The sequence below is a fragment of the Schistocerca americana genome, chromosome 6 (genome assembly GCF_021461395.2).
Source record: "Schistocerca americana isolate TAMUIC-IGC-003095 chromosome 6, iqSchAmer2.1, whole genome shotgun sequence".
In the NCBI taxonomy this organism is placed as follows: domain Eukaryota; kingdom Metazoa; phylum Arthropoda; class Insecta; order Orthoptera; family Acrididae; genus Schistocerca; species Schistocerca americana.
Window position 1 is genome coordinate 554,125,260 of NC_060124.1, and position 17,269 is coordinate 554,142,528.

Here is a 17,269-nt window from a genome sequence, read left to right on the forward strand (position 1 = left end):
AATTCAAGGCAATGATGATTGTTTTTTTTTTTTGACATCAAAGGGATTGTGCACATTGATTGGGTACCAGAGGGACAAACAGTGAATCAGCATTACTACATTAGCGTCCTGGCTACCCTACGTGAGCGAGTACGGAGAAAACGGAACGATTTGTGGAGAAAAAAGTCATGGATCCTTCACCAAGACAATGCCCCAGCTCACAGTGCGTTGTCAGTGAAGACGTTTTTGGCAAAACACAACATTCCCATTTTAGATCATCCACCCTACTCACCTGATTTGGCCCCCTGTGACTTTTTTCTTTTCCCTAAAGTCAAGTCAGCTTTGAAAGGAACTAGATTTGAGACTGTTGAACCAGTAAAAGAAAAAGCGACGGAAGTAATGTATGGACTTACCGAAAATGATCTGCAGCATTGCTATGAACAGTGGAAAATTCGTATGGAGCGGTGTAGAGACCGAGGAGGAGAGTACATTGAAGGAGATAACATGAAATTGTAAATAATTGTAAATAAATGTTTTTTTCCAGCATCAGTACGGTTTTTTTCTAGCCGCACCTCGTATTACATATTTTTAGGCTTTCTTTGTGATATACCAATTATAATTTCCTCATAGGCCACCTTTTTCATGAAGAAGGTAATCAATGAAATGTCTGTTGTCATAGCAACTAATACATCCATTTCCTTAAAAAAATGCCAACAGACTCTAAAGAGAATTGGCTGTTAGGGAATATATCACAATACACAAAAAACCAGACAGTTCCACAACATGCTGAAAGAGGAGTACATTGTGGCTTCACCAAACACTCGTTTTACATCAATTGTGTGTTTTATTGTAGTCTGAATTCTTAAAAAGATTTTAATGTTAGTTACATGTGATAATGCTCACAGCTTTGTATAATTAAGATCACCATGTCTTTACATGTACGTGCACATGGAGAAACCACAACAGCTATCTAACAGTGTAATACAGATGACCATCTTCACTACACACTCTGAAACCATAAAAAGAACAAGCGCATTAATCTCCAGAAAATAAAATTACCTGGAAGAAGCTCTTGTTTGCTAAGGAACTGTTGCTGTCAAATTTCGGATACTGAAATAGTCTGCCAAAGGATGGTTGTCCAGATTTTCCTAGAAAAATACATGAAAAATACAATATGGAAGAAGTGTGACGTGGAGAACCGTTAATAAGTACAAAAACAAAAATAATTGCATTCACAATGTTTTAGCTTACATAATTTTCAGGTTAACTACGCTGCTAATGAGTCAGTAGAAGTGCAGCTGTTTGATGATTCACCATATTACAAGCCAGCCTTATTTCAGAAGAAACTGTGTGGTATCCACAATGTTGTCCAGGAGTCAACAGTATCAGAAACATTATTTATTAAAAGTGTCCAATAACTGTAATTGTGCATGTTAAGAGCTCCTTGAAAAAACACACACACACACACACACACACACACACACACACACACACACACACACACACACAGAGAGAGAGAGAGAGAGAGAGAGAGAGAGAGAGAGAGAGAGAGAGAGAGAAGCAAGCACACCTGATGCACGCATGACTACCATCTCCGGCAGCTTGGGCCTGAATTCCAGTGTGAGCTGCCGGAGATGGCAGTTGTGTGCATGAGGTGTGCTTGCTTGTGTGAATGTATGTGTGTGTGTGTGTGTGTGTGTGTGTGTGTGTGTGTGTGTGTGAGGGGGGGGGGGATTATCTTATTTTCTGAATGATAATTACATAAAACAGTTACATATTTAAGTAGAAATTCAAAAAGTTTTATGGCTCACTACATAATTTCTCCATTACTGACAACAACAACAACATAACTAACTCACTTGAAAACATTTTTTATGAATATATATTTGTGATTAAGAACTCAGGGAAACAACATGGGGATGTAAAATGGGGAAAGCTAGTACGTTATTCTGAATTTAATGACATACCTACTCTGAAAGTCCTCCACTTACTCTTTTCAGTGAATATTTTATTTTTAACCTCCTATTTCAAAACTCACTCATAATTAAAAGTTTCTGTCGTCCAGAACCTTTTATTTTTTACCACCACTTCTTTCTACAATTCCTTTATTTTTGTAGCTTTTATTTTTCTGATTACAAAAGTGCCTACTTCTACTAGGAAAACACATTAGTTTGCTGGCTTCAGTTGCCAGATTGTGATCACGTGTATGTGTTGCGTCTGCGTAAGTGTGTGTGTGTGTGTGTGTGTGTGTGTGTGTGTGTGTGTGTGTTACAAAGGCCTTGTCGGCCGAAAGCTCATTATGTGACAGACTTTTTGTTGTGCCTATCTGCGACTCAGCATCACTGCTATATGGTGAGTAGCAACTATCCTTTTCATAATATTGTTACATTCCATCCTGGATTTTCCATTGTTTAATCTAGAAAATTACATAAATTACCCAAATTTGGTGGAAACTGGGAGTCACAGGAGTAGACAGGGCATTCACAATATGGTCCATACAATTTGATCACTTTTCCAGTCATCCAATCCCAAAGTGAAACAGATTACTTTTTGGCTCAGTTAGATAAGAGTAAATCAAAATGTAAATATAAAATTCAATAATTATTCATACGCTCCTCTATAAGTAAAACCACTGGACAATGGCCCAGTGAGCCATAACTTTGCCACCAACTAGAGAACAGCTATGTGTACCATTTTTAGGACTCACTCTGTAATTAATTAGTAATTGACAATCATAATTTAAACTATTGTTTAGGGACCTGTAACATATGTAGGAATTGTGGTGCTAAATTTGATAATGAAACTGTTCTTTCTTGTGTGTTCGTGTATTTACCAAAAATAGTTCTGCATTGTAACATCTGTGTAGTGTGTAATGCCACCTTCTTTTGTATGGATAGGGACTGTGATTGCTGTTTACAGATACAAGTCAAGTTGGTGACCCTTTGCTCATTTCTCCATGCAGTGCTGGCTTTGGTAATGCAGCTTGAGTCTGTTGTCCATGGGCATTACAGTGGGGGCAGGAGCGTTCTCAGGGACGTCCACCAGCACATCCCATGTGCCCTCACCTCAATCGGTCCACTACTGTGGCTGCCCCCATTACTGCCTGCACTGAGACAGACCCCTCACCCATGGCCGAGTGGGAGATTGTTGGTAGGTGTGGCAGGCAATGAAAAACTTCCCAGGGTGTGAATCAAGAGGCCTCTCTGGTTCGTCTGAATAACAGATTTCAGGCACTATCTGTGTCTGGTGAAGTACCTGAGCCAGATGGAATCACTTGCCCTGTTTCAAAAGCCACTTCATATGCAAGATTTGGACAGTTACAGAGGGTGGGATTACTGGTAGTTGTGAGCTCCAACGTTGGGCAGGTAATGGAGATCCTTAGGGATATGGCTGCCTAGGAGGGGAAGAAGTCTAAGCTGCACTCTGTGTGCACACTGGGGTTGGGAGTCATCCCAGAAGTGGAATGGGTGCTTCCAGCTGTCACGAAGAGCACATGATGAAACCAACTACAGGTGGTGGCTCATGTAGGTGCTAACAATATCTGTCACTTTGCATTGGAAGAGATTCCCTCTAGTTTTGGGTGGCTATCTGAAGTATTGAAGACTGCCAGTCTCGACTTGTGAGGTGAAGGCAGAGCTCACCATCTGTAGCATCGTCAACAGGACCAAGTGCACACCTTTGGTATAGAGCTGAGTGGAGGGTCTAAACCAGAGGCTCAGACAATTCTGTAACCTACATCAACTTACATCATAGGGTGGTGGGTTTTCAGGTTCCACTTAGTATGTCAGAGTTCTACTGTCCATACGAAGCAACTACATGGGTAGCAGGGGCCGTATGGAATGGACTAGGCAAGTTTTCAGCTTAGAGGATCTCAGAAAATTACAGGAAAGGTTCCAGTCTCAAAGCATGTAGGGCAAATGCAGGATGAGGGTACACCTAGCAATAGCCAATACTGTTGTTGTAAACTCTCACAGCTGTGTTTGGAAGAACCAGGGATCCAAGTGCCAATAGAAAACATTGAAGCTCAAATCATTATAGGTACTGAAAGCTAGTTAAAGCCATAGATAAGTTCAGCTAACATTTTTGCGATGAACCTAATGGTGTTCTGAAAGGGCAGATGTATCTAGAGCTGTTAGAAGTAGTTTACCTTGTAGCGAAACTGGAACAGATGTTCTAGTCGCTGTGAGTCAGTAGGGTAGAGTTTATCTTTACAACCAGACTAAATTAATAATTGGCTTCTTTTAACGATCCCAGACTCTGATGACAGTTGTTGCACAGTTCGAAGAAAACTAAGTCTCATTTCAAATAAGTACCCCACCCACAGAATTACATTTGGGGACGACTTCAATCTACCTTTGATATATTGGTTAAAATGCATGGTTAACATCGGTCATTGGCATAAAACGTCAACCAACATTGTACTGATAGTTTTCTCTGCAAATTATTTTGAATAATTCATTAATGAGCCCACTCGAAATGTAAATGGTTGCAAAAACATACCTGATGGCTTAACAACAAATAATCCTGAGCAAATAGGGAGCATAATGGGGAACATGGGGATTAGTGACCACAAGATTGTTGTAGCAAAACTGAATATTATAATATTCAAATCCACCAAAAATAAATGCAAAATACGAGATAGAATCCAAAATTTTTGGGACTGGTGCTGCCATCTGGAAAGTAGGGGTAGTAGATCTTTGCACCGCTGGACGGCGGGAGCTGCATATCTGACGAGTCGGTGTGCGGAGTGGCATTCAGCTGGGAGGACGTGTTGCATGTCCACAGTGATTTCCGTAATACTCTGTGTTTGATATGTGGCAATTTTACGATGGTTCTGCGAACAGAACAGTACGTGTGTATCAAATTCTGTGCGAATCTCGGGAAAAGTGCTATGGAGACCCTTGCTGGATTTACGGCTATGACCCAAAGACAAACCAACAATTGTCCCAGTGGAAGAGCTCGGGCTCTCCAAGATACAGGTGAAGAGCAAAGTGAAGAGCATGATGATCGTTTTCTTTGATACCAATGGAATTGTGCACAAAGAGTTTGTCCCACCCAGCCAAACAGTAAATTCCGCATACTACTGTGACATTTTGGGACAGCTCCATGAAAACGTGCAGCGACGGCGGCCCGAACTTTGGCGTCAAAGGAATTGGCTGCTGCATCACGGCAACATGCCCTATCACACGTCCTTGCTCGCCAGGACTGTTTCGGCAAAAAACAACATGGCGGTTGTACTCCACCCACTGTACTCGCCAGATTTGGCACCTTGCAACTTTGCACTACTCCCAAAACAAACTCAAGTTGAAAGGTTGTCAGTTCGACACGCTAGAGAGGATTCAAGAAGCATTGCTGGCGGTGATTAATGCCTTCAAAGAACAGGACTTCCAGAAAATGTTTGACCAGTGGCAGAAGTGCTGGGATCAGTGTGTACGTGCGGATGGGAACTACTCCGAGGGTGATGGTGACTATTAGTCCAAAGGCAAGGTTTTTAACAGATGGCAGCACCAGTCCCGTAAATTTTGGATAGCACCTCGTATATTCTAAAAGACAGTATCCACTCCTTCCCCAAAGTATCTATGTAAGTGCAGATCAGATGCAGCTTACATTCAAAGAAGTAGTTTCAATGGCAATTAAGATATATATATACGTATCAAGTAAATTAACAAGAGATGGTACTGATTCCCTGTGTTATACAAAACAGTTAAGAACACTGTTACAGAAGCAGTGAAACAAAGCATGCCAAATTTAAAAGAATGCCTAACTCCACAATTGGTGATGTTTTACTGAAGCTCTAAATTTAGCACTGACTTCAATGTGAGATGCTTTTAATAGTTTCCGCAATGAAACTCGAAATCTGGCAGAAAATCCAAAGAGATTCTGATTGTATGTAAAGTACCTCAGCAGCAAGACACAACCAATACCTTCACTGTGTGATAGCAATGGTAATGTTATCAATGAAAGTGCCACTAAAGCAAACACAGTTTTCCGAAAGTCCTTCACTGAAGAAGACAAATGTTTCAGTTCAAATCAAGAACAACTGACAAAATTAGTAAGTTACAGGCAGATATCCTTGGCATTGCAAAGCAACTTAAATCACTTAATAAACGAAAATCTTCCAGTCAATATAACAATTAGATTCCTTTCAGAGTATGCTGACAGAATAGCTCCATACTTAGCAATCATTTACAACCGCTAGAATGGCGGAAAGATCCAGACCTAAAGACAGGAAAGTTTTGCGGGTCATATCAATACTCAATAAAGGAAAACTGCTGAATTACAGATCTATATCACTAATGTTGATTTGAGTAGGATGTTGGAACATATACTGTGTTTGAACATTATGAATTATCTTGAATAAAACTATCTAGTGGCAAACAGTCAACACAGATTCAGAAAATATCATTCTTGTGAAATATCACTAGCTCTTTATTTACACAAAATAATGAGTGCGATATGCTGGGACCTCACATCAACTCCATATTTCCAGATTTTCAAAAGGTTTTTGACACCATTTCTCACAAGCAACTTCTAATCAAAGTGTGTGCCTATAGATGATCGTCTCAGTAGTGCAACTCAATTCATGACTTCCTGTCACAAAGGCCACAAAGTTTGTAGTAATTGACAGAAAGTCGTCCAGTACAACAAAACTGATATCTGGCATTCCCCAAAGAAGTGTTATACACCCTTTGCTATTCCTAATCTATACAAGCACCTTAGAAGACAATCTGAGCAGCCATCTTCAAATGTTTGTAAGTGACTGTCTTTTACTATCTCATAAAGTCATCAGATGATCAAAAACAACTACAAAATGATTTAAACAACATATCTGTATGGTGCAAAAAGTGGCAACTGACTCCAAATAATGAAAAGTGTGAAGTCATCCACATGAATACTAAAAGGAATCCATCCAATATATTTTGGTTACATGATTGCACTTATCTAAATATTGTTGTTGTGGTAAAAGGAAAAAGGTTTTAGTGTTCACTGTAAAGTGTTATTCCTTGGTACTTCTGAAATATTCTTGTTTTTATATAAATAATTTCTTTGAAGTTTGTTTGATTTATGAAGTAAAGCTGTACCTTGAGAAAATATGCCGTTCCTAAGGAAAACTGTGTACTTCAGGTTTTATAATTTACAACAGGTTTTGGGCCCAGACCACATCTAAATGAACGAAACAGTCTAAAAAAAATAATAAATAAATAAATTGATTCAATCCAATGCGTGCTGGCACAAGAATTTTTTGTTGAAACGAGTTGTACAGTAAGAACATGGCTACAAATGGAGATTATAAAGTGAATGCTGATGAACGTGAAAGACCTGACAACTGGTCAAAATGGAAATGGGACCTCTATGGCACTCCGTTGATATTCCTGAAGTGGTTTCATTAGGAAGGTACTAACATGCATGCATTTGGTCAACCGTCTGTATCAAAATAAGACAAAACAATAAATGGTACTGTGCTAGAAATGAAAATGTTTGATATGTGGCGATGCAAGCACTCATCTGTTCTCAGCCAGAGCAATTGCATGTAATGCCTATGACATAATATTTGACAGCAAAAGTATTGGAATTCGGGAAAAAGCCAGTAGTGACATCGTCCTGACATGCTATGTGGAAAATGAGCTGTACATGTTGAATATGTATGTTATTAGACCAGAAAAGGTAATCAAGTAAACATATTGACATCTTCTGAAATATTACAAATGTACTATGAAAGATTAGGTCACCAGAATAAACAACACGTCAAGAACACTTTGAAGAAACTTAACATCAATGTAGAAGGTTGTAAGGATGAATTTTGAGATGGTTGCGCAATACGGAAGATGTAGACGCTACCATTCAGACAATGAGCAAATCCCTCCACAGATGCTGGCGAATTAATTCACATAGATGTCAATGGACCATTTAGTGCAGAGTTGTTTGGAGATGCTCTTTGTTATGTATGTTTTACAGATGATTTTAGCAAATTTCCTTGAATTTTCTTTTTCAAGCACATACATGAAGTGTATAATGTGCTTAAACAATTTTTAAATGAAGCTCAAACCAAAGGTCATGCCGTTAAATAGTTTAGAAAGGAGGTAAAGAATTTAATAACAACAGAGTTAAGGAACTGCTCATATATAAGGGAACAAAATTACTAATTCCCCCACCCTATGCTCCTGAACAAAATGGTTTGGTCAAATGTGAAAATAGAACAACTACTAAAGCTGCATGTTCAATGCTGAACACAATCAAACTACCGAGAGGATTGTGGGCAGAAGCTTGCAATACTGCAATCTATATTTTAAATCATATTGGAAGGTCTTCAGTCCCAGATGAGAGGATTGTGGGCAGAAGCTTGCAATACAGCAATCTATATTTTAAATCATACTGGAAGGTCTTCTGCAGGTTCAGACAAATTTCCTTATGAGCTGTGGTGTAGGAAAACTCGATCACCTCAGAATTTTTGGCACAGGTTGCTCCATTCACATAAACATTTTTGTTCAAAGTTTGATGATAAGGCTTATTGGGTCTGCCAGTGTCAAAGATGGATTTAGAGTCTGGATTCCTTCCAAAAAGAAAGTGGTCTTGAGTTATGATACAGAATTTAAGCCAGAAATAGTTTGTAATTGCCATAGTGACATTCCTGAGCATTCTGCTTCTGGAGGAAGACAAAGTGAAGAAAAATTTAACGCACTTAATTCTGGAGGAAGTCAAGTATCAGATGACTATAACATAGAATCAACAAAATTCCTGAAAGCCGGAGCTCACAAATTTTCTGATGAATATAAATTGAAGAGCACAAGATAATGAAGAAACCCAGCCTGGATAGAAAGTGGCGAGTTCTTAATGCTAACAAAATTCAGTGCTGGCAAACATAAAGATTCAAATTTTTTTCTGACATTTTGCTTTCAAATGAAAAGGTAAAAGGATGCAAGCTATTAATGAAGAAACAGAAACACTCAAGAGAAACAATATGTGGGTGTTAGTTGAAAGTCCCACACATGCCAATGTACTGCAAAATCTACATCTATACTCTGAAAACCACCATGAGGTGCACAGCAGAGGGTATATTCCATTATACCAATTATTAGCTCTTCTTCCCATTCCATCCTCACATGGAGCACAGAAACAATGACTGACCGAATGCCTCTGTGCATTGATTATTAAGATGCATATAAAACTTCCTGGTAGATTAAAACTGTGTGCTGGACCAAGACTCAAATTCGGGATCTTTGCCTTTCACGGTGCAAGTGCTCTACCAACTGCGCTACCCAAGCATGCCTCACAACCTGCCCTCACAGCTTCAGTTCTGCCAGTACCTTGTTCCTACCTTCCAAACTTCACAGAAGCTCTTATACGAACCTGGCAGAAAGACTCTCATTCTGAAAGATGCATATAGTCCTGTTGCATATTATGACACTAATCAAGTTTTGCTAGCGGTAACTGCTTTAAGAAGATGGTGATGAAACAATTTGATGTGTAGATGGTCTTTTTGAATAGAATACTTCAGGATGAAACAAATATTGGAAAGATTTCGAAACGCAGAATCCAACATGATTTCAACTGCAACTGGGTACTGTAATGGATCTGGGAGATGTTATTTTTTTACCGTATTTGTCGATACTGAATTGAAAATGTTTTCTTATATTTTTGTCAGAATTTATTATAATTTGTCTTATTATATGTTAATTTACTTCTGTTTTTGAGAGTAAAAGCATATTGATTACTATTAGAAAATGTATAGAAGAATAGCAAAGAAACTGATTGTGTAAAATATCTTTGACGTTGGAGTAGTCATTGACTATAGTCAGTCCGAGTCGGAAGCTAACTCTTGGTGTGTGTTGACGGAAGAACAATGTGAAGGTCGCAGTCATAAATAATTTTGAATTATGTTAACTATTATTTTTGTATTATCTGAAAAGAAGAAACTACATTGGAAGAAACTGTATTTGAAACACCAAAATGAGAGAAACACGCTGAACCACGTCATTTTCTGCAGCCGACAACGATGCATTGTGGAATCATACTTAGACAACTGAAGCCAAGACTTATATTTGCTTGCAAACGTCTAATGGAAAAGGTACTGTCACGAAATATGGCAAATTTAAGTTTATAAAAAAATAGTGACCACATTTTCAACTTGTGTAATAGCCGGGAAGGCATATTTCAACTGGGGACTGTAGCCGGGATATTGTGTTCACGAGATCTTCAACAGTGCTACGAGGAAGAAAATTTTTGTGTGTTAATACCAGTTTCTTCAGAATGTGTGTTACAGTGTTTGTGTTCATTGGGAAGTAAAAGTTTTGGAGAAGAAATATTTCGGCAAAAAAAAATATAATTTTCGACAGAAGAAAATACTTCAAGAATTTTGGTCAACAATCACATGGATGGAAAACGTGGTTTTGCAACAGTTCAAGAGTGTTCCAGATAAGTCACGAAACCCTCGTATTTTGTTAAAACAATATTTTTATCTTGTTTTGTATTGTTGTGTATAAATTTTTGTTCTTCACAATGACTTATGAGATTTTCGAGAGTATTGTGCCTAAAGTAGAAAGTAGTAATTTAATAGACTTCGAACATCAGGTCAGGTCAAATGAAAGAGAAAGAACCGATCAATTTGATTTAAAAAGTTTTCTTGTAAATTTCACGAAAGAAATTAAACAATCAGTTGACGACAATAAGACATACTGGGATGAAAAAATTGATAACATTTTGTTGCAAGTCCAAGCAGTCAATACCCAAGTGGGTGAGCTTTCGAACAGAGTTGGCAGTGTTGAGGAAAAAATTGAATCTGTGGAAGCAAAAGTAAATGAAATTGATGTTAAATTGAGTGGTGAAATTAATACTGTAAAAAATGAGTTACTGGTAGATAGGGAAAGAAATTTAATTGATTTTAATGAGATAAAAGGGGAAATTAAAAATTTGGATGAGAATACAAAAGTTTTAGTTAAAAATGTACAACAAGAAACTGACAATCGTTTGGTTACTCTAGAAGAAAAAGTAGAATGCTATGATTTGGAAAACAAAAAAATCTGTCAAAGAACTTAGCGAAAAAATTGAAAGTTTTGACATTGAATTTCAAAGCAAAAATTACAATGTCAACACGTGTAATCTTATATCTAATATTCCAGTGAAGCACTTTTCGGTAGATGGACCCTTACATCCCGTTGATTTTATGCAGTATTGTAAGGATTGTTTTTTTACCTCACTTACCAGATGAAATAAAAATTAAATTTGTGAAAAAATTCTTGGAAGGGGAAGCTTTGACTTGGGCAAACCAGATTGTAACTTTGGGGATGACCTTTTCAGAATTTGAATCAAAATTTTTGGATAAATTTTGGGATGATCTTAAACAAACTAGAATCAAAAGTGAATTTTTTAATGGGCGAAACTATAGGGAATCAGATGGGAACATGAAACAATTTTGCAAAAGTGAACTTCAAAAACTTATTCATTTAACAAAACCTTTGGATGACTTGATCAAAATTGATACCTTAAAGAGAAGATTGCCATCAGCAATGCAGTTGAGTTTAGTTCATTGTCCTGATAGTAATGTAGAGCAGTTTCTCAATTATATTGAAAAGTTGGATAGGGTAACAACAAGAACACACAGTGGGTTTACTCAGAAAGGTAATGGTCAAAATTGGGGAAATGACAACTTTCAAAAAAGGGAACAAAACAATTATCATGGTGTCAGTCAAAATTCAGGGGGATATAACAATTTTGAAAAGAAGGACCATAATTTTTATCCAGAACAAGAACAACATTTTCGCGTTAATAATCAACAAAATAGAGAACACTTTAGGGATCAAAATCACAGAAATTTTGATAGAGGTCAGTACAATAGAAACTACCAACAATCAGGTAATGTTTGGCATAGGAATGGGATCAGAAATGTTGATCAGAGACATTGGCAGAACCATAATCAGCAGTTCAAACAGGAACCGGAAATAAAAAACGAGTAGACGCCCCCTTGAAGGTCCGCAAGGTTGAGGCAGAAGGTGAGCATGATGAAAGGACCAATGGATGTGACTATCATAAACCCAAACAGGTCAGTTCCAAACCTAAGCTATCACATGAGGTCATTAGTTGTTACTTATTGAAGAAATTTCAAGAGGAAAATAATAATGATAAAGATAACATTTTCAATACACAAGAACATACAGTAGATAAAAGTAATTGTGATTCATTTAATTTAACAGAGTTTTACACTTGGGCAGAAAAGAAAAACACTTTGTCGGATGATGTAATTTGCAGTAGTTCAGAGATGTGTGTGAATGAAAGAGAGAATGCATGCTGTGAGAATGAAAATGTTGGTGAAAGGGATCTGGTAACTTTAGAAAGGGGAAATAATATTTTGGGGGATAATTTGAATGTGTATGACCTGAATATGTGTAATGATAATGATGTTGTTGATAAAGTTGATAATGGTGGTAATGGTATTGATGATGATGTTGAGGAAAGGTATTTCATTAGTTTAAATAGGGAGTTGGGTATACACATGGTTGAAAATGGATTAAATAGTGAGAATATTATAGAAATTCCCAGGGATGTTACCAGGATGAATAATACTCGCAATCTGGGTGTATGTAAAAGTGTGAATTCAGATGTTGCTGGTAAAGAATCTGACTACACAAATAACGATGACACATGTATACCTTCTTACCTAAGTGAAACTTTTATAGATACTAATGACTAATGATACACACACATTTCTTATGAATATATGGCTGAACAGTGAAACTATTTCTTTTGACAAGAACTAGAAAGATGCTTATTAATGTATGTGAAACTGTATGTCCTGAGTGGTGGAAAAAGATGAGATATTTTATTTTTGAAAAGCTGAAGGATAAGTACTTCAATAGTATACAATGTGATTTGGATGAAAATTCTTGGCTATTTGAGATAATAGAGAGTACTAATGACAATTTTGTATCTTGTGCAAATTTTATAACTGTGACAAATAATACATATAATGGTATACCATATGATTCTGATAAGTATAGGTTTGGGGAAATTGAAAGTGATTTATTACATGAGGATACAGGTTCTGAGAAAAGTGATCAATTTTGCAGTCCTTATATAAAAGTTCAAATTGGGTCATGGATTGGTAAATGTTTAATCGATACAGGAAGTGAGATCTTGGGAATATCTGAAAGATTAAGCAAAAAATTGAAAGTGGGGAAAGATTATGTTGAAATGCCAGTTGTTGGGGTAAAGATAAAAGGTGCTACTGGGAAGAGCAGTAAATTGGTAAAAAGCCAGGCTTTAGTGACATTTTTAATTGAAGGCAAGTTGTTCACACATGGATGTTTTGTAATTCAGGAATTTAATGAGGATTTTCTTTTGGGTATGAATTGGATAGTAAAAGTAAATACAGCATTTGATTGGGTTGGAAGAAAACTTTTGATAGAAATTAGTGAAAGGGAATACATTCACACAAATGTTGTGAACACACTTGGTGATCAGAGTAATGGAAATTTTGACAGTATTAATTTACTAAAAGAAAACAGATTGGAGAATATTGAAATTCATAGATTTGATACTGATGAAGTTGAATTTGGGAATTTAGTAAATTTGAAAATTTCAGAAACACAATATTTATCTGGGGAGCAAAAACAACAGTTAGAAAATCTGCTGTGGGAATACAGTGATGTTTTTAGTGACATACCTGGTAGGGTATAGGGTTACCAGTGTGAGTTTCAGGTAAAACCTCATGAACCATTTTTCATAAAACCATACACTATTGCAATATCAAAAAGACCTGCTGTTGAGAAAGAGCTGAGAAAGATGGAAGGATGTAATATAATAGAAAGGAGTATCAGTGCATATAATAATCCTCTAGTAGTAGTTTCGAAAAAAGATGGTGGAGTAAGATTGGTTTTGGACTCTAGACACTTAAACAAAATTGAGTTCAGACAGACAGACCATCCTGAAAATATTGATGAGTTACTCTATAAATTTACAGATATAAAATATATGTCAAGTTTGGATCTAACTTCGGGTTTTCATCAAGTACCACTTCCGGTTAGTTCTAGAAAATATACTGCTTTCTTGTACAATGGTAAGAGTTACCAATATTGTGTTGTGCCATTTGGGTTAAATTCTTCTGTTTCCGAATTTATAAGAGCTTTGGATCATGTACTGGGGCAAGAACTTGCGTCTAAACTGATAATCTATGTAGATGACATTTTGGGTACAGGGAAAAATTGGGAGGAAGATTTTTTGATTTTGAAGTCAGTTTGTGAAAAACTTAGAAAAGGGGGGATGACATTGAAATTAGAGAAATGTAAATTTGCAGTTTCTGAATTAAAATTTTTCGGTCATGTTGTCACAGACAAGGGAATTTTGGCAGGTCCAGAAAAAATTAAAGCAATTTCAGAAATTCCTATTCCTAAGACTAAAAAACAATTAAAGTCGTTCTTTGGGTTATACGGTTATTACCGAAAACATATAAGTGATCAGAGTCTGAATGCACCATGTTTAATTCAGTTACTTAAGAAAAACACTGTTTGGGTTTGGGATAAAAGTTGTCAGGAAGAGTTTGATAAAATTAAGCAAGAGTTGAGGAAGCAACACTTATTACACAGACCTGATTTTAATTTACCATTTTGTTTGAACACTGATAGCAGTAATTATGGGCTTGGAGCAGAGTTATTTCAAGAAAGAGTAGAGAATAGAGTTAAGATACATTGTACTATAGCATTTGCAAGCAGAATGTTGCTCAAGCATGAGAAAAATTATACAGTCACAGAGAAGGAACTTTTGGCAATTCATTGGGGTTTTACAAAATTTAGAATTTACCTTATTGGACATAAAACCATAGTATTTTCGGATCACAAAGCTTTGAGTTACTTACAAGAGTGCAAATTATACCACAGTAGATTGACCAGATGGGCAATTTTTCTGCAACAGTTTGACTTTGAAATCAAACACATAAAAGGTTCTGAGAATGTAGTAGCTGATTCACTTTCAAGGTTACCAGTTGGGGGAGAAAAGGAGATTTTTGAACAAGAGGAGGAAAAGAAATTTAAAATTAGATACTTGAAAGGGGTGGAAAATGAAAAAACAATTAGAGCTATGTGCAACAAAATTAGAAAAAATCAAAATTTGGATCAGAGTTGGAAATTAATCAAAGAACGTTTAGGCAAGAAGGGGTATGAGAAACTTGATAAATTTTACAAATTACATAAGTGGATTTTATTTCGGAGAACAGATGTAGATTCTGATAATTGGAAACTGTGTTGGCCAGAGGCAGATGCTGAAAAGCTGATCATTTACATACATGAAAGCTTTGGTCATTGTGGGATACAGAAGTGCATTCAAAAGATACAAGAAAATGTTTATTTTTACAATATTGGAAAGAAGGTAAGAAAAGAATTGGCAACCTGTGACAAATGTCAGAGAGTTAAAGTGAGCAATCAAAGACGTGGTGGAGAGATGCAAAACATTATTCCGGAAAAACCTTTAGATCTTATCGCAGTGGACTTATATGGAATGTTACCAAAGAGTAAAGGTGGTCACTGTTACATATTTGTTATGGTAGATGTATTTTCAAAATTAATTAAACTATATCCAGTGAAAAAAGCTACTAGCCATGAAATTATAATAAAAATTGAAAGAGATTATTTCGCACAGGTGGGTAAACCAAAAGCTATATTATCAGATAATGGTTCACAGTTCACCTCAAAAATTTGGAAAAAGTTTATTGAAAGATCAAAATTGAAGCATATACTTATATCTGTTTATTCTCCGTCGACTAATCCTGCAGAAAGATATATGAGGGAAATTGGGAGACTTTGTAGAACCTATTGTAGCCATAAACATCCAACTTGGTTTGAGCACATTCGAAATTTTGAAGATATTATGAATAGCCTACAACATAGTTCCACAGGATTTTCACCATATGAGATTATGTTTAATATTAGACCTCCAAATCTTATATCAGAACTTATTGAATTTCCTAAATGTACACCTTTAACTATGCAAGAGAGAGAAGATATTGTCAGGGAAACTATGAGGAAACAAGGGGAAAAGAGGAATAAAAGACATAACAATAGGGTAAGATTAACCACTTTTAAAATTGGGGATCTTGTTCTGGTCAAATCTCATGAAATATCAAAAATGTTAACTTCAGAAATTAAAAAATTCTTTGATATCTATATTGGGCCTTTTGAAGTCATAGAAAATCCACACCCTAATGCTTATCGTTTGGTGTGTCCTAAGTCAAAGAAATTATTTGGTCTTAGGAATGTTGTCTCTTTAAAACTGTATAAACAGAAATCATAATTTCAAAATTTAAATAACCTATTATCATCTAAAACAAAAGTCCTCCACTGGAATATGCTTGTTAGAACAAAACTACCTGTACAACCAAGTATGTATATTTGCATGTATAAATTAATAATTTGAAGTCACCTGTTAATTGAAACTGATGAAAAAAAACACTGATGTAACAAAGAATGAGAGAAAGATTTATTTTTACTTTTTTACAAAAAAAGTCTCCCTAGTGAGCATTTCTGAATTTTTCTAATTTTGGAAGCTAAGTCTTCCCTGTGGGTGAAGACATGCATGTGAGGACATGCATGCAAAGGTATAAGTTTCAAAACCAATTTTAGATAAAGCCTCATGATATATGAGCAGTTTATTGTTGTTTATACTGATGTTGTGGGGAGCAAAAGTACTCTTCACAAGAATGTGACTTGTAGTAATATTGTAGTAGAGAGGAAAGTGTACATAAATAATTGCAAAAAAATTAGATAATACTGATGTATCTTTAGCTGTACTAAAAGAAGAAAATCATAAAAAATATACAAAAAAAACAAAAAACCATGACTAATAAAAAAATATAAAAATTAAAAAAAATCAGAAGTTAAAAAATATATATATATAAAAGGCAAATATAGAGAAAAACACATTACACTATACATGTCCAGTATCATTTTTACTGTTACAATATGTAAGCATAATGAAATTAACATTAATATAAAAAAAAATTAATTAAATCTTGTTCTAGGAAATGAGTTTCACCTTTCTATTATTTTCAATCTGTATGCTGTATGTTAGAATATTTCTCATGTATGTTTTATACCATGTATATTTGTCATGTTAAATAATTTCTTTACTTGAAATTTTTGTGTATGGGATTGCTGGGGAAGTATCATTGCAACAACAGCCAGTAACAAGTCCACAGATTCAAAGAGTCCAAATTTGGAAGAGGTTATCAGACTGCATCATTAATGTACTAATTGTGTAATACAGATCCATCACTGAGTTTTGTCGGGATTTTGTTGTATATGTCCAT

General features: G+C 36.0%; 1 protein-coding gene across 1 annotated transcript in view; it reads right to left on the reverse strand.

The window, feature by feature from the left end:
- Positions 1-17,269, reverse strand: part of LOC124619407 (eukaryotic translation initiation factor 2A) — a 167,145-nt gene that overhangs the window by 85,348 nt on the left and 64,528 nt on the right. The window contains exon 6 of the mRNA XM_047145765.1: positions 1,039-1,127. Within this exon, the coding sequence (XP_047001721.1) occupies positions 1,039-1,127 (89 nt within the window). The remainder of the gene's footprint in view (positions 1-1,038; positions 1,128-17,269) is intronic.